Source organism: Carcharodon carcharias, chromosome 2 (genome assembly GCF_017639515.1).
Source record: "Carcharodon carcharias isolate sCarCar2 chromosome 2, sCarCar2.pri, whole genome shotgun sequence".
In the NCBI taxonomy this organism is placed as follows: Eukaryota; Metazoa; Chordata; class Chondrichthyes; order Lamniformes; family Lamnidae; genus Carcharodon; species Carcharodon carcharias.
Genome location: NC_054468.1, coordinates 236,871,355 through 236,894,510, shown reverse-complemented (window position 1 = coordinate 236,894,510; position 23,156 = coordinate 236,871,355). Strand labels below are relative to the sequence as shown.

At 53.9% G+C, this 23,156-nt stretch overlaps 1 protein-coding gene across 3 annotated transcripts; it reads right to left on the bottom strand.

Annotated features, from left to right (window-relative positions):
- Window positions 1–1,302: 1,302 nt before the first annotated feature.
- Window positions 1,303–20,541, bottom strand: LOC121272385 (zinc finger protein 395-like). Of its 3 annotated transcripts, none has more exons than XM_041179049.1 (10): window positions 20,403–20,541; window positions 17,596–17,697; window positions 12,131–12,388; window positions 11,728–11,978; window positions 10,002–10,108; window positions 9,579–9,757; window positions 7,996–8,096; window positions 4,148–4,391; window positions 1,556–1,668; window positions 1,303–1,449 (listed from the first exon to the last, which is right to left on the bottom strand). In XM_041179049.1, the coding sequence occupies exons 3-10, from the start codon at window positions 12,380–12,382 to the stop codon at window positions 1,338–1,340; spliced, it is 1,359 nt and encodes a 452-aa protein (XP_041034983.1). In that variant the 5' UTR covers window positions 12,383–12,388; window positions 17,596–17,697; window positions 20,403–20,541; the 3' UTR covers window positions 1,303–1,337. The 3 variants fall into 3 exon arrangements, with proteins under 3 accessions (XP_041034983.1, XP_041034997.1, XP_041034992.1); XM_041179058.1 differs by having other exon boundaries at window positions 1,406–1,477; XM_041179063.1 differs by lacking the exon at window positions 1,556–1,668.
- Window positions 20,542–23,156: the final 2,615 nt, after the last annotated feature.

The following is a 23,156-nucleotide window of genomic DNA, read 5'->3' as shown; positions in this document are numbered from 1 at the left end:
GACTCAAAACGTCAACTGTACTCTTCTCCGCCGATGCTGCCAGACCTGCTGAGCTTTTCCAGGTATTTTTTATTTTGGATTTCCAGCATCCACAGTTTTTTTTGTTTCTGTATAAGGACAGGAGATTTCCTTCAACTCCAGATCATTAATTGAATTGAAGTTTCACCAGCTGCGAGGGTGGGATTAACCCTTGACCCGATGGAGTTAGTCTGGGCCTCTGGATTTCTAGCCCAGTGACAATACCACCACCGCCCCTGTGATCTTATAAACACAAATTAACATTGAGGAGCCTGGCTGAAGGCTTGTGGGCAAATTCTGGTATCGAGCGGAGAGCGAAGGTGAGGAATTAGTGTTCGATGATGCTACACCTGAAGATATAGGGACAAGGAGAGAGATCCGAAGAAGAATATTGTGATTTTCTTCTTACTCACTGTAGAATTGGTGATGTCACCACCTGTTCTCAGATTCTGGGCAAATCAGAAATGTTGATGAATTTTCAACACTCAAGAGCTGTGAATAATGAAGCTCATCGCTGAGAACGTCCTTCCACTGTCCAGTGCAACTCCATTCCAAGTAGTTAGGGGCTGTTCTGCATCTTTATGAACATCCAGATCTGAAACAAATAGTCCAACATCAGGAACAATGACGAGGGGAGATTAAAACCTTGGACAAGTTGATCTTTGGAGGAAGGTCTTGTGATATCAGTTCGATCTGATTGCTTTTCTCCTTTTATCTCCACCCTCGTTCCACCCCCTCCAAAAATACCATTCATTAATAATAATGCGGCTGATGATGAAGCCCAACTGGCAGCAGCAGTGACTGAAACCAGAGCCATGCAGAATCCAGGAAGAAACCATGTCTGAGAGTTCAGAAATGGTGGAAGTCTCCGCTCAGCATTGTTCCTCACAGTGTCCAGTGGTCTCAATGTGGCTCCCATCGATCACTGGAATTAGACTGTGGCTCAAGGAGCGGCTGGGCTCTGACAGACATTGTCGACAGGAACATTCTGCTCAATCCCTGGTGTCCAACGTGCTGCACGCGGCTGGACCAAAAGCAGCAGAGCTGGTCGCTTCTCCCCAGAGACAGACTCTGGAATGAAATGGACCCCTCCTCCCACCTCTGCCAAACCACCACCCCACCCCCCCCCCCCAACCCCACCCCTCCGCCACTGGCTTCAAGTCTATTACCCCAGGTCCGACATTACCAGCTGACCCCTAGCTGGGCAAATCCACTCTGTCCCCATCAAAGGGAGTTCCACAGCTCAGGAGGAGCTGACAGATGTAAAAAAAATAACAAGGAGGGTCAGCTCTGGGACCTTGAAAATCGCCCAGCAGTTTTTAATCATGAAAGCGTTGACAGGCTTTCTTCCATTTACAGGCTGTACACCACTGGCTCCTGTTCTCCACTCCGTACACCTTGCGACATTTCTTAGCTTCACCACGAACCTTCCTGTCAATCAGCAAAAAACAAACCATTACTTTAGCGATTTCAATGGTTGTAAAAGGAATAAGATTTCCCAGGTGAGATACCTTGTCCCCCCCACCCCCTCACTTACCTGCCTGCGCTGGGTGTTGTTGATGCAAATACAATGTGTGGTTTGTGTGAAGCCACTTGTGACTGAACGAAACAATCCCCAAATGTGAAAGAACAGCCTAAATCTGGAGAGACCTGAAATAGAAGGAGATCAGTGCTCACAGCTCAATCCCAGTGACCCTGTCACTGTCCAGTCCCACAGTCACTGCCCATTCCCAGTGACCCGGTCACTGTCCAGTCCCACAGTCACTGTCCAGTCCCAGTGACCTGGTCACTGTCCAGTCCCACAGTCACAGCCCAGTCCCACAGTCACTGACCAGTCCCAGTGACCTGGTCACTGTCCAGTCCCACAGTCACTGCCCAGTCCCGCAGTCACTGACCAGTCCCAATGCCCCGGTCACTGTCCAGTCCCAATGGCCCGGTCACTGTCCAGTCCCACAGTCACTGCCCAGTCCCACAGTCACTGTCCAGTCCCAGTGACCCTGTCACTGTCCAGTCCCACAGTCACTGCCCATTCCCAGTGACCTGGTCACTGTCCAGTCCCACAGTCACTGCCCATTCCCAGTGACCTGGTCACTGTCCAGTCTCACAGTCACTGCCCAGTCCCATTGACCCGGTCACTGTCCAGTCTCACAGTCACTGCCCTTTCCCAGTGACCTGGTCACTGTCCAGTCCCACAGTCACTGCCCATTCCCAGTGACCTGGTCACTGTCCAGTCTCACAGTCACTGCCCATTCCCAGTGACCTGGTCACTGTCCAGTCTCACAGTCACTGCCCAGTCCCATTGACCCGGTCACTGTCCAGTCCCAATGGCCCGGTCACTGTCCAGTCCCAGTGACCCAGTCACTGTCCAGTCCCACAGTCACTGCCCAGTCCCACAGTCACTGACCAGTCCCAATGCCCCGGTCACTGTCCAGTCCCAATGGCCCGGTCACTGTCCAGTCCCAGTGACCCAGTTACTGTCCAGTCCCAATGGCCCGGTCACTGTCCAGTCCCACAGTCACTGCCCAGTCCCACAGTCACTGCCCATCCCAGTGACCTAGTCACTGTCCAGTCCCAGTGACCCGGTCACTGTCCAGTCTCACAGTCACTGACCAGTCCCAGTGACCCGGTCACTGTCCAGTCCCAGTGACCCGGTCTCTGTCCAGTCTCACAGTCACTGACCAGTCCCAGTGACCCGGTCACTGTCCAGTCCCAGTGACCCGGTCACTGTCCAGTCTCACAGTCACTGTCCAGTCCCAGTGACCCGGTCACTGTCCGGTCTCACGGTCACTGTCCAGTCCCAGTGACCCGGTCACTGTCCGGTCTCACGGTCACTGTCCAGTCCCAGTGACCCGGTCACTGTCCAGTCCCACAGTCACTGCCCAGTTCCAATGGCCCGGTCACTGTCCAGTCCCAGTGACCCGGTCACTGTCCAGTCCCAGTGACCCGGTCACTGTCCAGTCCCAGTGACCCGGTCACTGTCCAGTCCCAGTGACCCGGTCACTGTCCAGTCCCAGTGACCTGGTCACTGTCCAGTCCCACAGTCACTGCCCAGTCCCAATGGCCTGGTCACTGTCCAGTCCCAGTGACCCGGTCACTGTCCAGTCCCAGTGACCTGGTCACTGTCCAGTCCCACAGTCACTGCCCAGTCCCAATGGCCCGGTCACTGTCCAGTCCCAGTGACCCGGTCACTGTCCAGTCCCAGTGACCTGGTCACTGTCCAGTCCCACAGTCACTGCCCAGTCCCAATGGCCCGGTCACTGTCCAGTCCCAGTGACCCAGTCACTGTCCAGTCCCAGTGACCCAGTCACTGTCCAGTCCCACAGTCACTGCCCAGTCCCAGTGACCTGGTCACTGTCCAGTCCCAGTGACCCAGTCACTGTCCAGTCTCACAGTCACTGCTGAGTCCAGTGACCGGGTCATTGCCCAGTCCCAGTGACCCAATCACTGCCCATCCCAGTGACCTGGTCACTGTCCAGTCCCACAGTCACTGTCTAGACCCAGTGCCCCGGTCACTGTCCAGTCCCAGTGACCCGGTCACTGTCCAGTCCCACAGTCACTGCCCAGTCCCAGTGACCCGGTCACTGTCCAGTCCCAGTGACCCGGTCACTGTCCAGTCTCACAGTCACTGTCCAGTCCCAATGACCCGGTCACTGTCCAGTCCCACAGTCACTGTCTAGACCCAGTGACCCTGTCACTGTCCAGTCCCAGTGACTCTGTCACTGTCCAGTCCCAGTGACCCAGTCACTGTCCAGTCCCAGTGACCCAGTCACTGTCCAGTCCCACAGTCACTGCCCATCCCAGTGACCTGGTCACTGTCCAGTCCCACAGTCACTGTCTAGACCCAGTGCCCCGGTCACTGTCCAGTCCCAGTGACCCGGTCACTGTCCAGTCCCACAGTCACTGCCCAGTCCCAGTGACCCTGTCACTGTCCAGTCCCAGTGACCCGGTCACTGTCCAGTCCCACAGTCACTGACCAGTCCCAGTGACCCGGTCACTGCCTATCCCAATGGCCTGGTCACTGTCCGGACACACAGTCACTGGCCTCAGTTAAGATGTTCAAGACTCTGAAAGACCGGCTTCTCTGTCTGATCTCCTCTGACTGGATGAGGCAGACGCAGCCTTTGTTTACCTGGTAGGTGTGATCCACACAGACCTGCCAGAAGCAGCTAGGAGCAGACTGACTGAGGGTGTTTAGGAGCTGGGGTTCCGACCGTCCCTCTTGTGGACTGACAGGGCCCTGCTGACACTGGAGGATGACAGGTGGAGATTTACAGTGCTGGCTGGTCAGCATATCAGAGGCCGGCTCAGCACTCACTCGGATCTCCGTGTAGTAGAAATCTTCCTCTCCGTCACTGTGATCAGAGTCGCTGCGCCTGCCGGAATTGAATAAATAAATACAGCTTGAAACAAGGGGAATCTCCATCCCGATCCCACCCGGCAGCCGGCTCTCTTCTCCATTTGGGAGGGATGTCACTGTTCCAAATTCAATCCAAACTCCATCTCAAACTCTGCCAGTGCTCGGGCGGGGGGGAGGTCGGGTGTTGGGGGGGGTGGGGGGTGGAGGAGGGTGCGCGTGTAAGGTGGGGGTGGGGGGGGGTGGTGGGGCAGGGGTGGTAGAGACTCAGTGACGCTGGGTGAACACCCAACCATCCCCCACCCCCCCACCCACCCATTAGCTTAACCAAAAGGCTAATCTCAGCATGCAATCCGAGGCTATTCAACAACGTGATGCTTCAGAAGCAGGTTAGGTCTTGTCCTCAGTCAATGAGAATGACACAGGGACACAAGAACATAGGAACATAGGAGCAGGAGTAATCCATTCAGCCCCTCCATCCTGCTCCAGCGTTTAACTGGATCATGACTGACCTTCCACTTCAATGCCACTTTTCTGCACTATCCTCGGTGTTTTGAATATGTAAAAAGCTGTTGATCTCACTTGTGAACAGTCTCGATCACTGGGCCTCCACAGTCTCCGGGATAGAGAATTCCAAAGACTCACCAACCTCTAGGTGAAGAAATTCCTCCTCACGTCAGTCCTAAATGGCCTAGCTCTTATCCTGATGGAGCACAGCAGGAGGCCATTCAACCCATCGTGCCTGTGCTGGTTCTGTGAAAGAGCTATCCAATCAGTCCCATTCTCTCCTGCTCGTTCCCAATTATCCTGCAAAATTTTCCTTTTCAAATTCTGATTTATCTTTGAAAGTTAATATTGACCCTGCCTCTACCACCCTCTCAGACAGCCCATTCCAGGTCTTAACCAGTCACTGAGTGAAAACCTTTCTCCTCATGTCCCCATTGCCTCTTTTGCCCATCACTTTAAATCTGTGCACTCTCGTTCTCGATCCTTCCATCGATGGGAGCAGTTACTCCCTAACTACTCTGTTCAGACTCCTCATGATTTTGAACATCTGTATCAAATCTCCTCTCGGCTTTCTTTTCTCCAAGGAAAACAGTCCCAACTTCTCCAATCTACCTTCATAACTGAAGTTCCTCATCCCTGGAACCAGTCTGGTGAATATTTTTTTACAGCTGCTCCAAGACATGGACATCCTTCATAAAGTGCGGTGCCCAGAACTGGAGATAATGCTCCAGCTGAGACTGAACCAGTGTTTAAACAGGTTTATATAGGGACTCGAAACGTTAACTCTGTTTCTCTCTCCACAGAGGCTGTCAGACCTGCTGAGTTTTTCCAGCATTTTCTGTTTATATTTCAGATTTCCAGCATCCACAGTATTTTGTTTTCACCTTATCATAACTTCCTCATTTTCGAACGCCATGCCCCTATTTATGAATCCCAGGATCCTGTATGCTTTGTTAACCACTTTCTAAACCTGGCCCTGACGCCTTTGATGATTTACGCACATATACTGTCAGTCGCTCCTCTCCTACAGCCTGTGATGGTTCCACCATTTATTTTATCACTTCATTCTGATTTAATTTATGAAAACCTTTCAGGATTTCGAACTCATTCCTGAAATCGTAATCTTCTCTGCTCCAAGAAGAATGATTGCAGCTTATCCACATAACAGAACTCCCTCAACCCAAGCGTCAAGTGCATACACTTCCAGAACAAGCAGCAAAGACATTGTCTATTCTCCCTGCTCCACACTCCAAGGCAGTGATACTGGAACTGCACTATCCCGAAATGTGCCAGGAACTGCAATAACCTTCTACACCACCTGGGGACAGTCACACCTCAGGATTTCCTTCAACACGTTTTTATTCAACAAAGCTTCTTCTGATAAGGCAATCTGGAGGGAGTTTTACTCTGTATCTAACCCCGTGCTGTACCTGTCCTGGGAGTTTTTGATGGGGACGGTGTAGACGGAGTTTTACTCTGTATCTAACCCCGTGCTGTACCTGTCCTGGGAGTGTTTGATGGGGACAGTGTATAGGGAGATTTACTCTGTATCTAACCCCGTGCTGTACCTGTCCTGGGAGTGTTTGATGGGGACAGTGTATAGGGAGATTTACTCTGTATCTAACCCCGTGCTGTACCTGTCCTGGGAATGTTTGATGGGGACAGTGTAGAGGGAGCTTTACTCTGTATCTAACCCCGTGCTGTACCTGTCCTGGGAGTGTTTGATGGGGACAGTGTAGAGGGAGATTTACTCTGTATCTAACCCCGTGCTGTACCTGTCCTGGGAGTGTTTGATGGGGACAGTGTAGAGTGAGTTTTACTCTGTATCTAACCCCGTGCTGTACCTGTCCTGGGAGTGTTTGATGGGGACCGTGTAGAGGGAGATTTACTCTGTATCTAACCCCGTGCTGTACCTGTCCTGGGAGTGTTTGATGGGGACAGTGTATAGGGAGATTTACTCTGTATCTAACCCCGTGCTGTACCTGTCCTGGGAGTGTTTGATGGGGACAGTGTAGAGGGAGATTTACTCTGTATCTAACCCCGTGCTGTACCTGTCCTGGGAGTGTTTGATGGGACAGTGTAGAGGGAGCTTTACTCTGTATCTAACCCCGTGCTGTACCTGTCCTGGGAGTGTTTGATGGGGACAGTGTAGAGGGAGATTTACTCTGTATCTAACCCCGTGCTGTACCTGTCCTGGGAGTGTTTGATGGGGACAGTGTAGAAGGAGCTTTACTCTGTATCTAACCCCGTGCTGTACCTGTCCTGGGAGTGTTTGATGGGGACAGTGTAGAGGGAGCTTTACTCTGTATCTAACCCCGTGCTGTACCTGTCCTGGGAGTGTTTGATGGGGACAGTGTATAGGGAGATTTACTCTGTATCTAACCCCGTGCTGTACCTGTCCTGGGAGTGTTTGATGGGGACAGTGTAGAGGGAGATTTACTCTGTATCTAACCCCGTGCTGTACCTGTCCTGGGAGTGTTTGATGGGACAGTGTAGAGGGAGCTTTACTCTGTATCTAACCCCGTGCTGTACCTGTCCTGGGAGTGTTTGATGGGGACAGTGTAGAGGGAGATTTACTCTGTATCTAACCCCGTGCTGTACCTGTCCTGGGAGTGTTTGATGGGGACAGTGTAGAGGGAGATTTACTCTGTATCTAACCCCGTGCTGTACCTGTCCTGGGAGTGTTTGATGGGGACAGTGTAGAGGGAGATTTACTCTGTATCTAACCCCGTGCTGTACCTGTCCTGGGAGTGTTTGATGGGGACAGTATAGAGGGAGCTTTACTCTGTATCTAACCCCGTGCTGTTCCTGTCCTGGGAATGTTTGATGGGGACAGTGCAGAGGGAGATTTACTCTGTATCTAACCCCGTGCTGTACCTGTCCTGGGAGTATTTGATGGGGACAGTGTAGAGGGAACTTTACTCTGTATCTAACCCCGTGCTGTACCTGTCCTGGGAGAGTTTGATGGAGAAATTATTCTGGCCTATCCAGAGTTTTATGTCCCATTCTTACAAGGAGGAGGTCCCAGATGTAAATAGTGTCTCCTGTTCTGATGTCCATCCTCATGAGGCCTCTCCCCTCTGTAAACCCCACCCCACCAGGCCCTGAGCTCCTACCTGAGATGTACAGTTCGGATGTGCCTCCGGATTCCAACAGGTGACGAGAGGAGTTTCTGGCAGTCTGGCCACATGCAGCGATACAAGACCTTCATCGAGTTCTGGGAGAGCGGGCAGGGACACAGAGAGATAAACCCCGGTAAACAACTCTATCAGCGGAAGCCCATCACCAACACAGCCATGGATCAGTGAGGGTCCCACAGCAGGGCTGCTGAACCCTCCCCCAACCCTCCCCTACCCTCCCCCACCCTCCCCTACCCTCCCCAACCCTCCCCCACCCTCCCCCACCCTCCCCTACCCTCCCCCACCCTCCCCTACCCTCCCCCACCCTCCCCCAACCCTCCCCTACCCTCCCCCACCCTCCGCCACCCTCCCCAACCCTCCCCCACCCTCCCCCACCCTCCCCAACCCTCCCCTACCCTCCCCCACCCTCCCCCACCCTCCCCCACCCTCCCCCACCCTCCCCCACCCTCCCCAACCCTCCCCTACCCTCCCCCACCCTCCCCTACCCTCCCCCACCCTCCCCTACCCTCCCCCACCCTCCCCCACCCTCCCCCACCCTCCCCAAACCCTCCCCCACCCTCCCCAACCCTCCCCTACCCTCCCCCACCCTCCCCCAACCCTCCCCCACCCTCCGCCACCCTCCCCAAACCCTCCCCCAACCCTCCCCCACCCTCCACCACCCTCCCCAACCCTCCGCCACCCTCCCCCACCCTCCCCCACCCTCCCCAACCCTCCGCCACCCTCCCCCACCCTCCCCCAACCCTCCCCTACCCTCCCCCACCCTCCCCAACCCTCCGCCACCCTCCCCCACCCTCCCCCAACCCTCCCCTACCCTCCCCCAACCCTCCCCCACCCTCCCCCACCCTCCCCCACCCTCCCCAACCCTCCGCCACCCTCCCCCACCCTCCCCCAACCCTCCCCTACCCTCCCCCAACCCTCCCACACCCTCCCCCACCCTCCCGTACCCTCCCCCCACCCTCCCCTACCCTCCCACAACCCTCCCCCACCCTCCCGTACCCTCCCCCCACCCTCCCCTACCCTCCCACACCCTCCCCCACCCTCCCACACCCTCCCCCACCCTCCCACACCCTCCCCCACCCTCCCCAACCCTCCCCCACCCTCCCACACCCTCCCCCACCCTCCCCAACCCTCCCCCACCCTCCCCCACCCTCCCCCAACCCTCCCCCACCCTCCCCCCACCCTCCCCTACCCTCCCCAACCCTCCCCTACCCTCCCCCACCCTCCCCCACCCTCCCCCACCCTCCGCCACCCTCCCCAACCCTCCCCAACCCTCCCCCACCCTCCCCCACCCTCCCCAACCCTCCCCAACCCTCCCCCACCCTCCCCCACCCTCCCCCACCCTCCCCTACCCTCCCCCACCCTCCCCCAACCCTCCCCTACCCTCCCCCACCCTCCGCCACCCTCCCCAACCCTCCCCCAACCCTCCCCCACCCTCCCCAACCCTCCCCCACCCTCCCCCAACCCTCCCACACCCTCCCCTACCCACCCAGTCTGTCCTTCTCCCCCCCTCCTCCCAGCAGCACCAGTTCTATATTCTTGTTCTCTTCCCATTTATTTACCTTCCTCTTGCGAGGTAGCGGCTCCTCTGACAGCAGTGACTGGTCGTGTTGCTCTGTTCCGCTGTCCGTCGGCGCTGCGCTCAGACACTGTCCAAGTGGGGGTGTAGGAGGGGATGAGGAGTTGCTGCTCCAGTTGCTGCTGTTCCCATTCCCGGAGTCATTCCCAGAATCTCCCAGCACTGACCCAGGAACAAATCAGACAGGAAGCGTCACTCACACGCTCTCTATCCCAGTGCAGCGTGAACAGTGTGTGTGAGCTGACAGCTTTCAGTGACCATCAAGACATTTACCGACACAGATCAACCACCCATCAGAAACTCAGCGGAGACCCCAGTTCCCTCCCCAGGACGATGAAGAGATCCCATTAACCTTTCATGTGAAAACACCAGGCAGCAGAGGCTATCTACACATGGATGCTCTTACCTGTCCTTGGTTTACTGTGTAAGGGGCTGTTAACCAGTGGACTGGATGATAAGCTGGTGAGCACCATGGCTGCCATGATCTCATCCATTTCAACTGTTCCCTGGGCCCTGAAGGGAATAACATGTGTCAGTCAGGGGTTGAGAACAAGCGAGCCCTTCCTACAGCAACTTCTGAGTTCACCCAGTGACCATTGGGCACAAGCACATCTCCGATTTATAACCACACCTCAAACTGCCTCCCGCGTCCTGGTAGCTGGGCTCACCCTGTAATCCCACTGGGAAAATGAAGCAATGCCCATCCCATACTAGGACCCCCCCCGCCCCCCGCAACCTCCCGCCGCCCACACACACACACACACACACACCCCCCCCCCCACCCCATCCCAACCCTCATCTCTCCCTCTCTGGCTGCCGAAAACAAGAGGGGCTGAACCTGGAGCTCAGGGTTGGCAGTAGCAACCAGGAGCTGTCTCTTTGCCACGGTGTCTCCCTATCCCTCCCTCCCTCCATTACATCCCAGTGAACAACATGTGAACACGGATCTGCCCCTCCTCCCTCGTCTCCCCCCCCTCGTCTCCCCCCCTCGTCTTCCCCCCTCCCTCCTCCTCGTCTCCCCCCCCCTCGTCTCCCCCCCCTCGTCTTCCCCCCCTCCCTCCTCCCTCGTCTCCCCCCCCCCTCGTCTCCCCCCTCCCTCCTCCCTCGTCTCCCCCCCCCGTCTCCCCCCCTCGTCTCCCCCCTCCTCCCGCCTCCCTCGTCTCCCCCCCCCGTCTCCCCCCCTCGTCTCCCCCCCCTCCCTCCTCCCTCGTCTCCCCCCCCTCGTCTCCCCCCCTCTCGTCTCCACCGCCCCCCCTCCCTCGTCTCCCCCCCCTCGTCTCCCCCCCCTCGTCTTCCCCCCTCCCTCCTCCCTCGTCTCCCCCCCCCTCGTCTCCCCCCTCCCTCCTCCCTCGTCTCCCCCCCCCGTCTCCCCCCCCTCGTCTCCCCCCTCCTCCCTCCTCCCTCGTCTCCCCCCCCCTCGTCTCCCCCCTCCCTCCTCCCTCGTCTCCCCCCCCCCGTCTCACCCCCCTCGTCTCCCCCCTCCTCCCTCCTCCCTCGTCTCCCCCCCCCTCGTCTCCCCCCTCCCCCCTCCTCCCTCGTCTCCCCCCACCCCGTCTCCCGCCCCTCGTCTCCCCCCCCTCCTCCCTCGTCTCCCCCACCCCGTCTCCCCCCCCCTCGTCGCCCCCCCCCGTCTCCCCCCCCTCGTCTCCCCCCCCTCCCTCCTCCCTCGTCTCCCCCCCATCGTCTCCCCCCTCCTCCCTCCTCCCTCGTCTCCCCCCCCGTCTCCCCCCCCTCGTCTCCCCCCTCCTCCCTCCTCCCTCGTCTCCCCCCCCTCGTCTCCCCCCCCTCCTCCCTCATCTCCCCCCCCCGTCTCCCCCCCCTCGTCTCCCCCCCCCTCCCTCCTCCCTCGTCTCCCCCCCCCTCGTCTCCCCCCCCTCGTCTCCCCCCCTCCTCCCTCGTCTCCCCCCCCTCGTCTCCCCCCCCCTCGTTTCCCCCCCATCTCCTCCCTCGTCTCCCCCTCCTCCCCCCTGCTCCCTGCACTGTCTACCCCCCCACCTCCTTCCTCATCTACCGCCCCCCCCCCCCCCTCGTTTCCCACCCATCTCCTCCCTCGTCTCACCCCCCCCCAACCCCCCTGCTCCCTGCACTGTCCACCCCCCCCCCCCCACCCCCAGCACACACCCCGGACCCACCGTGGAGGAACGTCTATGCTCTCCGAGCGTTGGCTCTTCCCAGCTTCAGCTTGGTTGCTTGTCGCTTTGCCGTTGTCCCTCTCCAGCTCCTGAAGTCGGGGTGACTTCCGGCTCTCGCCCAGCCGGATATCCTCGATTCTCCGCAGCGAGCGCAGGTCCAGTTCCTCCACGTAGATCAGAACCTGGTTATCCACGTGATTGTGCTGCTCAACCAGGCCCTCACACTCACGCCCGTCGTGGGTCAGATATACCTGGGGGGGGGGTGAAAAGGTGAGACCGTCATTGTGAGCAGGGGGTCAAGGGCTCAGCGGCTGCATTGATGGCAAGGCATCTACCAACGCCCATGCTTCTAGTCGGTCCCCAGCTCCCCACAAACACTAGCACAGTATTTAGCCCCTTCTACCTTCTGGCCTGGGTAGAGTTTAAACCGAGACAGACTCTGAAACCCTGCTCCGATGATGCTCTCTTCACTGTACTCCTTGAACTGGCCATCTTCAAACGACACTGTGTAAAAGGAGTTTCCTCTCCCAGGATCCAGCCGGAATGCTTGGATTACACCAGGAATCAGTATCCCATCCCCAGAAGGACTGGGTGTGTGAACCAGGGCGCCGAGCAGTGACCGCTTTCCCAGACGTCTAGACAGCACGCTCACCATCCTGACCTGTAGGGAAGGTGAGAGAAACACAGGGTCTGAGATCGGACACAAACCAGCCGAGTAGCAGGCGAGTGCTATAACCTGGCCTGAGCTGCAAGCGGATCTTCTCATTGGCCAACAACCCTTCACTACTGGTAACCCGGGAACAGCAAGCAGGTGGGGTCATTACTGAGCTCAGTAATTGGCACTGAGTCAATGTTCACTCAACATTACACACAGATCAACCCACTGACACCTGCACCTGGCACTCAAACCCAGCCCGAGCCTGCATCGGAGGCTGGAGGAGCTACAGACTCAACTGCTCCAAATTAGACTAATCCAGGAGATTCTCTCCTTACGGGACTAACAATCCAGAGAACATGAGCTCAAACCCCAGCAAGGACAGGTTGCACAATCTGAATTCACAACTAAAGAATCTGAAGCTGCCAAACATTAAAAGTGAGCACGAAACCGGAGGATTGTCATAAAAAAAAACCCAACAAATTCACTAATGTCCTTTTGGGAAGGAAATCTGACCTCATCGTCCAGTCTGGTGTGATTGTGACTCAACCACCCTCCGCTGGCAAGTCACTCGGAGCATATCAAACCATGCACAAATTATCAATGAGTAGAAACTGCACCACTATCCAGGACAACAAGTCCTGACCACATCGAGAGAATGAATCACCCGCCCTGTGGGCAGAGTTCTCATCCATAGAATGGGTGCCACTCATATAACCAGTCCATACCCGCCTCAACCAGTCCTGCGCTTGAAGACTGACCCGAATACAGTGTTTCCACATTGCTAGGCCCAGCTTCGCTCTTACTACCAACTCCACAGTGTCAGCAAAACAGATACAGGAAGGCAGATACTGTAACACTGCTACAATCAGACAGGCCTCTGGCAACAGCCGGAACACGGTGCCCGGTTTAGGGAGAGCCGGAACACGGTGCCCGGTTTAGGGAGAGCCGGAACACGGTGCCCAGTTTAGGGAGAACCGGAACACGGTGCCCAGTTTAGGGAGAACCGGAACACGGTGCCTGGTTTGGGTGAGAGCCGGAACACGGTGCCCGGTTTAGGGAGAGCCGGAACACGGTGCCCGGTTTAGGGAGAGCCGGAACACGGTGCCCAGTTTAGGGAGAACCGGAACACGGTGCCTGGTTTGGGTGAGAGCCGGAACACGGTGCCCAGTTTAGGGAGAGCCGGAACACGGTGCCTGGTTTGGGTGAGAGCCGGAACACGGTGCCCGGTTTAGAGAGAGCCGGAACACGGTGCCCAGTTTGGGTGAGAGCCGGAACACGGTGCCCGGTTTAGGGAGAGCCGGAACACGGTGCCCAGTTTAGGGAGAGCCAGAACACGGTGCCCGGTTTGGGTGAGAGCCGGAACACGGTGCCCGGTTTGGGTGAGAGCCGGAACACGGTGCCCGGTTTAGAGAGAGCCAGAACACGGTGCCCGGTTTAGGGAGAGCCGGAACACGGTGCCCGATTTAGGGAGAGCCAGAACATGGTGCCCGGTTTAGAGAGAGCCGGAACATGGTGCCCAGTTTAGGGAGAACCGGAACACGGTGCCCGTTTTGGGTGAGAGTCGGAACACGGTGTCCGGTTTGGGTAAGAGCAGGAACACGGTGCCCGGTTTAGAGAGAACCAGAACACGATGCCCGGTTTAGGGAGAGCCGGAATACGGTGCCCGGTTGGGCTGAGAACCGGAACGCGGTGCCCGGTTTAGGGAGAGCCCGAACGCGGTGCCCGGTTTAGGGAGAGCCGGAACACGGTGCCCGGTTTAGGGAGAGCCGGAACACGGTGCCCAGTTTGGGTGAGAGCCAGAACGCGGTGCCCGGTTTGGGTGAGAGCCGGAACGCGGTGCCCGGTTTGGGTGAGAGCCGGAACACGGTGCCCGCTTTAGGGAGAGCCGGAACATGGTGCCTGGTTTAGGGAGAGCCGGAACACAGTGCCCGGTTTGGATGAGAGCCGGAACACGGTGCCTGGTTTTGGTGAGAGCCTGAACACGGTGCCCAGTTTGGGTGAGAGCCAGAACGCGGTGCCCGGTTTGGATGAGAGCCGGAACACGGTGCCTGGTTTTGGTGAGAGCCTGAACACGGTGCCCAGTTTAGGGAGAGCCGGAACACGGTGCCCGGTTTGGGTCTCCATATTTTGAAAAATATTGTAATTATTTGCAAACTGAAATGTTCATAATTGTGCAAACTTTATTATTTTAATAATTGTCTATAACTATGTTACAAAATATGATTACTTGTTTTCTTTATATTGTCATCACAATTCAGCACAATCACTTTTCAATAAACCAGTTATTATCTTTATTTACGAATGGTTAAACTTGTTTCGGAGGTGGTACAGTGAAGGTTCACCAGAATAATCCCGCGGATGAGGGGCTGGCAAGAGGCTGAGTAAATTGGGTCTAAATTCTTTGCAGTTTGGCAGAATAAGAGGTGATCTCATTGAAACGTTGAAGCTTCTGGGAGGGTTTTACAGGGATAGGCACAGAGATTGACTCTCCTGGCTGTGGAATCTGGAACATGGGGCCACAGTCTCAGGACGAGGTGCAGAAGTGATGTCATTTTGTTGCCAATGTAGAATGTCTTTGGACCTGTGCTGAGTGGCTGGCACTGGTCACTGAGCTACAAGCTCTGTGAATTCACCCACTGCCAATGTCACCGAGTGAGCTGTTCCACAACGATGGGTTATTCATGTAGCCTCTTGTCCAGTCCTTGTGGGAAGCCCTGGGACTTCCCCGGGTTACCGTTCCCCAAACCCCTGACAGGTGCAAAAGCACAGGGAAGTGAGGTGGTCTAACCGAGGTCCCACTCTTCTCTTCCAAGCTTCACTCCACACATCATCTCTCCAGCTTCTGGAACTTTCCTCAGACACTGAACTGAATTCAGCAGCGTCAGTGAGAGAGCTACAGGTGACCAGAAGATACAGGGGAAAGCTCAAGTGGTTGGTCGTTGTAGATCCTGAGAGTCCGTCACAATGTGAAAATGGACGGGCTATCTCTTTCCAGCGTGTTGACTGAGGGATAAATATTGGACAGGGTACCTGTGCTTCTTTGAAATAACACCACCTGAAGGAGCAGGGCCTCAGTTCAATGTCCCATCTGACAGACCTGATCTCCAACACTCCCCTGAGTAACTGCACTGGCAGATCAGCCAGGATTATATGCTGAAGTGGGGCTCAAACCCACAACCTTCTGACTCAAGGATGAGATTGCTATCCACTGGGTGACCCTGCCACCATGTCATATGGGCCCTGAGCCCATATGGAGGGAAACCCATTCAGGCAGCTTGTGTGCTCCTGATCAGGCCCCCTCCTAGACTGGGATATCCGCAGATGTCAGGATTAGTTTTATTTTACCTTCTCTTGGGATAGCGGTGAGGGGGTGGTCGTGGGGTCACTAACAAGGCCCACATTCACAATTCACCCCTAACTGCCCAGAGAATGTAGCAGTGTAACTGAGTGTTACACTGTGGGCGTCGCTGGCTGGGCCCAGCATTTATTGCCCATCCCTAATTGCCCCTTGTGAAGGTGGGGGCGAGCTGCCTTCTTGAGCCGCTGCAGTCCATGTGGTGTAGGTACACCCACAGTGCTGTTAGGGAGGGAGTTCCAGCATTTTGACCCAGTGACAGAGAAGGATCAGAGGGCAGTTAAGAGTCAACCATGTTGGTGCAGGTCTGGAGTCACCTATAGATGCAGACTGGGTAAAGACAACAGGGGTCACCTCCCCTAAAGCACTTCAATTGGATTTTTATGACAATCTGGCAGATTCACGGTCACTTAGGCTGAGACCAGCTTTTCATTGCAGGTTTTGAATTCACGCTCTCTGCATTATTAGCCCAGGTCTCTGAATCACTAATCTAATAACAACAAGGAGCTAAAATTCCATGCACAGTCACGTGTCACGGTATACAATAACAATTTGCACTTATGTAGCACCTTTAAGTTTGTAAAACGTCCCAAAGCATTTCTCAGGAGTATTATCAAACTAAATTTCACACCAAGCCTCACAAGGAGATAGATGGGCCTGGAACTTCCTCAGAGAGCCAATCAGCATTGGATTGTCATTCTGCTCCTAGTTTCATACCTACATTTTTTTTCCCACCTGTCTTGCCTGACCTTCCGACTCAGGACAGGTGAGGTCCGGATAGTTTGTCGCATCCCCAGGGCCCTAGTGTCAAAGGGACTGCCCCATCTTGTACAACACCTGCTGCCCTAAACCAGGCCAGTGGAAGGTCCAGCCAAGTTCAAAGGTCCTTGACAGGCCAGGGAGAAGCTAAGTGTGTAAGGTCGGTATGTGGGGTGGGGGTTGGGGGGAGTGGGGAGTGGGGAGGGCCTTGGGGTTGCCTCCGTTGAGGGGTGGTGGGAAGGACCGGGCCTGCGGGAGAAGGTGGAATGGGGAGAAAAGAAGAGTCCCCATGGGGGTGGGGGGGGTGGTGGGTTCCTCAGTGCATCTTTGTGGTACCCCACCCGTCCCCCAATACAATGGGCTTGCTCAGAAAGGCTTTAAGGAGCCTCTTAAATGCAGAGAAGTTGGCAAGTGGAGCGGTTTAGGGAAGGAACTGCTGAGTTTAAGGCCTCAGTAGCTGAAGGCACAGCGCCAAAGGCGGAGGGAAGGAAGTGGGCAGTGGACAGTGTGAAAGATGCCAACGCTGGAGGGGATTATGGAGATAGGAAGGAGGTGAGGAATTTGTACATGAGGATGAGAGTTTTATAACTGAGGTGTTACTAGACTGGAAGCCAGTGTCAGTCAGTGGGTGAGAAGGGAACAGGAAACGACATGAGTTAGGACGTGGGCAGCAGGTTTTTGGAGTTAAAGTTTAAGGAGGCTGGAAGATGAGGGGCCAGGCAGGAGAATATTGGGATAATAATAATGTAGTCTGGGTGACTCCAAAACAGTCAATTATGTAAAAAAAAAACAAAACAAGATTTGAGGTACAAAAAGGCCATTCGCCCATTTGAACTTTACAACCCCACTCCACCCCAATATATACATCACAGACTCTACATCACACCCTCAACTCCAGAGGAAACTTCCTGCCGAGTTTCCCCTTCACAGAAATTCCTGCAGGACACCCAAACGTTAACTGAATCTCCAGCCACACACCAGCCCCACCACCAACCCCCCAGACCCCTCCCCTATCCCCAGCCCCCGAGGCTCCAGCCACCCAGGAGGGAGAGCCTCACCAAAGCAGCAAGAGTCCCATGAATCTCTTATCTCTAACCTTCAGTCCCGTTCATAAACACAGGTAACTTTTTCAGAATGTTCATGGGCACAATGTTATCGGAGTACAATCACGTCCTGCTCGTTCAAACCTTTTCTTTATCTACACATGAAAACAATTCAAATTATGCAGTTCAAATTAACAAATAAATACATTATTCTTTTTCACATTTAAATAATCTGAATGAACGTTTCATTTCAATTAAACAACCATAAACTAAAAATATACAATGATTCTACAAATTCACTCTGTGCACAAGTATATGATTGCGAATGTGTGTGCATGTGAGTATGTGCCCATCTGAGTACCTGTGTGTGTCTGTGAGTGAGTGTACCTGTCTGAGTATGTGTGTGTATAAATGAGTGTGCCTGTCTGAGTATGTGTTTGTATAAGTGAGTGTACCTGTCTGAGTATGTGTGTGTATAAGTGAGTGTACCTGTCTGAGTATGTGTGTGTATAAATGAGTGTGCCTGTCTGAGTATGTGTGTGTATAAACGAGTGTGCCTGTCTGAGTATGTGTGTGTATAAATGAGTGTGCCTGTCTGAGTATGTGTGTGTATAAGTGAGTGTACCTGTCTGAGTATGTGTGTGTATAAGTGAGTGTACCTGTCTGAGTATGTGTGTGTATATGTGAGTGGGCCTGTCTGAGTATGTGTGTGTATAAATGAGTGTGCCTGTCTGAGTATGTGTTTGTATAAGTGAGTGTGCCTGTCTGAGTATGTGTGTGTATAAATGAATGTGCCTGTCTGAGTATGTGTGTGTATAAGTGAGTGTGCCTGTCTGAGCATTTGTGTGTGTATGTGAGTGCATGTACCTGTATGAGCATGTGTGTGTGTCTCTGAGTGAGTGTTCCTGCCTGAGTATGCGTATGCGTATGTGAGCGAATGTACCTGTCTAAGTATGAATGTGTATGTGAGTGCGTGTACCTGTCTTAGTATGTGTGTGTATGTGTGAGTGAATGTACCTGTCTATGTGAGTGAGTGTACCTGTCTGAGTATGTGTGTATATGTGAGTGAGTGCACCTGTCCAAGTATGTATGTATGTGTGAGTGAGTGTACCTGTCTGAGTATGTGTGTGTGTATGTGAGTGAGTACACCTGTCTGTGTATGAATGTGTGTATGTGAGTGAGTGCACCTTTCTGAGTATGTATGTGTGCTTACGAGTGAGTGTACCTGTCTGAGTATGTGTGTGTACGTGAGTGTGTGTACCTGTCTGAGTATGTATGTGTATGTGAGTGCATGTACCTGTCTTTGTATGTGTATGTGAGTGCATGTACCTGTCTGAGTATTTGTGTGTATGAGTGAGTGTACCTGTCTGAGTATGTATGTGTGTCTGTGAGTGAATGTACCTGTCTGAGAATGTGTGTGTGTCTGTGTACTTGTCTGAGTTTTTTATTCATTCATGGGCATTTATTGCCCATCCCTAATTGCCCTTGAGAAGGTGGTGGTGAGCTGCCTTCTTGAACCCCTGCAGTCCATGTGGTGTTGTTAGGGAGGGAGTTCCAGGATTTTGACCCAGCGACAGTGAAGGAAGGGTGATATATTTACAAGTCAGGATGATGATTGACTTGGAGGGGAACTTCCAGGTGGTGGTGTTCCCATTTATCTGCTGACCTTGTCCTTCTAGATGGTATTGGTCATGGGTTTGGAAGGTGCTGTTGAAAGAGCCTTGGTAAATTCCTGCAGTGCATCTTGTAGCTGGTACACACACTGCTGCTACTGTGCGTCGGTGGTGGAGGGAGTGAATGTTTGTGGATGTGGTGCCAATCAAGCGGGGCTGCTTTGTCCTGGATGGTGTTGAGCTTCTTGAGTGTTGTGGGAGCTGCACTCATCTAGGCAAGTGGGGAGTATTCCATCACACTCCTGACTTGTGTGTTGTAGATGGTGGACAGGCTTTGGGGGGTATGTGTGTGTGTCTGTGAGTGAGTGTGTACCTGTTTGAGTGGGTGTACACCCGTGAGCATTAGTATATGTGCCTGTGTCTGTGTGAGTGTGTGAGTGTGTTTGTGTGCCTGTGTCTGTGTGAGTGTGTGTGTGTGTTTGTGTGCCTGTGTCTGAGTGAGTGGGTGTGTGAGTGTGTTTGTGTGCCTGTGTCTGTGTGAGTGTGTGTTTGTGTTTGTGTGCCCGTGTCTGTGAGCGAGTGGGTGTGTGTGTGTGTTTGTGTGCCTGTGTCTGTGTGAGTGGGTGTATGTTTGTGTTTGTGTGCCTGTGTCTGTGAGTGAGTGGGTGTGTGAGTGTGTTTGTGTGCCTGTGTCTGTGTGAGTGTGTGTTTGTGTTTGTGTGCCTGTGTCTGTGAGTGAGTGGGTGTCTGTGAATATGAAAGAGCATCTGGGTAAATTCCTTACAATCGCTGCTACATTTAAAATGCAAGGTTTAAAAAAAAAAATGCCCGTTGAAGATTTCCAGCAATATTCCCAAGGAGAGAGGGTTCAGCTGGGTTCAGTTTGATCGGTGCCCAGGTGTGCGGGAGACAGGTGGGATGGGAGGGTGGGGGGCCTCAGAAGCAGGGTGTGAGAGGCAGGGTGGGGGACCCAGAGGGTGTGTGTGGGCTGGGGAGTATATCCTGAGTCAGTGGTGCTGGGACAATCACATCACAATGAGCCCAGCCCAGCCCAGCCCAGCACAGCTCACCGACACCGCTGGAATTCAGCACCCAGCCCCAGGCGGGCGGGAATTGGGAGCGATATTCACCGACGGACAAGTTATTTAATGTTGAATGAAGAGATTTAACAAGTCAAAGTCCCCGATACAATCAACCAGGAAACTTGTTATTAACAATATTTCACATCAATACATGAGGACACATACCAGCTGTGAGGTGTTGCTGCAGGAGCTGCATTGGTCTGGGAATTGCCTGGATTCCACCTCTATCCCGGTTTCTATCCCGGTTTCTATCCCGGTTTTTATCCTGGTTCTGGTCCGCTCTCTGTCCGCTTCGATCTGAAAAGCCGCGGTTCACACGGACCTTTAACTCTGCCCAGATGTGGCGAGAGGGACTGAATTCCCGGCGCGGATCCACGAAACAACCTGGATCTGGATCTAGATTTGGATCCATCTTCCACAACGGCGCTTCTGACATGTCCTCCCTCTTCCTTAACCGAGGTTTTCCACCCACGGTGGTTGACAGGCACCGCAACCGTGTCCGGCCCATCTCCCGCGCATCCACCCTCACGCTTTCTCCTCCCTCCCAGAAACATGATAGGGTCCCCCTTGTCCTCACTTATCACCCCACCAGCCTCCGCATTCAAAGGATCATCCTCCGCCATTTCCACCAACTCCAGCATGATGCCACCACCAAACACATCTTCCCTTCACCCCCCTTATCGGCATTCCGTAGGGATCATTCCCTCCGGGACACCCTGGTCCACTCCTCCATCACCCCCTACTCCTCAACCCCCTCCTATGGCACCTTCCCATGCAACCGCAGAAGGTGTAACCCCTGCCCCTTTACTTCCTCTCTCCTCACCGTCCAAGGGCCCAAACACTCCTTTCAAGTGAAGCAGCATTTCACTTGCACTTCCCTCAATTTAGTCTACTGCATTCGCTGCTCCCAATGCAGTTTCCTCTACATTGGGGAGACCAAACGCAGACTGGGTGACCACTTTGTAGAACATCTTCAGTCTGTCCACAAGAATGACCCAAACCTCCCTGTCGCTTGCCATTTCAACACTCCACCCTGCTCTCTTGCCCACATGTCTGTCCTTGGCCTGCTGCATTGTTCCAGTGAAGCTCAACGCAAACCGGAGGAACAGCACCTCATCTTCCGACTAGGCACTTTACAGCCTTCCGGACTGAATATTGAGTTCAACAGCTTCAGACCATGAACTCTCTCCTCCATTTTGATTCTTTTTTTTTGCCATGTACCAGTCTGAATCTTGTTTTTGTTTTGGACAGAGCTGTTCATTATTCTGGCATTCACACACACTCAAGGTCATTTACAATGATGATAGAAACAGAAAATGCTGGAAAAACTCAGTAGGTCTGGCAGCATCTGTGGAAGAGAAGCAGAGGTAATGTTTCGAGTCTGTGTGACGTTTCAGAGCTAAAGTGAGCTAGAAATGTGATGGATTTTATACTGGTTAAGAGGGGGTGGAACAAACTAGAAGATCAGGGACAGGTGGGAGCTCAGGAGAGGTTGACAAAGATGTCATGGACACAAGACAAAGGGAGTGTTAATAGTAGTGCTAAAGACTAAACAAAGTGCTGATGGTGGCATAAAGGTAAGATAGCCTTATGCCTTTGCTTTGTTTGTTTCCTACAAATTTACCACTCCCTTTGTCTTTTGATTTTTTCTTCATTCTGGCATGGAATGTGGGAGCTGCTGGCAAAGACCAGCATTTGTTGCCCATCCCTAATTGCCCTTGAACTAAGTGACTTGCTTGGCCATTTCAGAGGGTAGTTAAAAGGCAACCACATTGTTCCGGGGCACCTTCACTATTTACCCTCTACCCTATCCTAGGTCTTATGTTTTGTTCTTCCTCCCCCTCCTGCTTCAGACAGCTTACTCTCCTTTATTTCCAAAGAGGTCATATTCAACTCAAAACATTAACTCTTTCCTCTCTCCACAGGCTCATCCTGCAGAGTGTTTCCAGTGATCTGGTTTTTTTTATAATCTAGCTTTATTCCTCTCTAAGATAAAAGCAAAATGCTGTGGATGCTGGAAATCTAGAACAAGAACAAAAATAACTGGAGAAACTCCATTTCTATATGTCCTAGTTCTGATGAAGAGTCATTCGGACTCGGAACGTTAACTGTGTCCCTCTGCGCAGATGCTGCCAGACCTGCTGAGTTTTTCCAGCTATTTTTGTTTTTATTGCTCTCTATCCTGCTCCCATCATCCCCTTCACTTTAAACCCGCCTTGTAAATTTTCATAAATTATAAAGCAAAACAAAAGATTACTTTATTCTGCTGGGTCCAGAAATCTTGGCCAAAAAAAAAGAAATGAAGCTTGAAGGCCATGTTGAGCATGTGTTTGAAATCCGGTCCGGGTTTTGTCAATCTCTTGTACTACAGCTTGTAAACAGCACAGACACGCGGCTAGAGCTGTGGATGGGCTAAGTGGGATCGGGAATGGGCGGGGGGTGGATCGGGAATGGGGAGGGAGGTTGGGGCTGGAATGGGGAGGGAGTTTTGGAAAGGGGAGGGAGGTTGGGGCTGGATTGGGAATAGGGAGGGAGTTTGGGGCTGGGATTGAGATTAGGGAATGAGTTTGGGGCTGGGATCGGGAATAGGGAGGAAGTTTGGGAATGGGGAGGGAGGTTGGGGCTGGATTGAGATTAGGGAATGAGTTTGGGGCTGGGATTGGGAATGGGGAGGGGATTTGGGAATGGGGAGGGAGGTTGGGGCTGGGATTGGGAATGGGGAGGGAGGTTGGGGCTGGGATTGGGAATGGGGAGGGGATTTGGGAATGGGGAAGGAGGTTGGGCTGGGATTGGAGATTGGGAAGGAATTTGGGACTGGGATTGGGAATGGGGAGGGAGGTTGGGGCTGGATTGAGATTAGGGAATGAGTTTGGGGCCGGGATCGGGAATAGGGAGGAAGTTTGGGAATGGGGAGGGAGG

What these genes read in the sequence shown, in the direction of transcription:
- LOC121272385 (XM_041179049.1), bottom strand. Translation starts at nt 12,382, where the DNA reads ATGGTGAGCGTGCTGTCTAGACGTCTGGGAAAGCGGTCACTGCTCGGC. An exon ending in AGCATAGACGTTCCTCCACG is followed by an intron (nt 10,109 to 11,727) that starts GTGGGTCCGGGG and finishes TATTCCCTTCAG; the next exon opens with GGCCCAGGGAACAGTTGAAA. An exon ending in ACAACACCCAGCGCAGGCAG is followed by an intron (nt 1,450 to 1,555) that starts GTAAGTGAGGGG and finishes GCTGATTGACAG; the next exon opens with GAAGGTTCGTGGTGAAGCTA.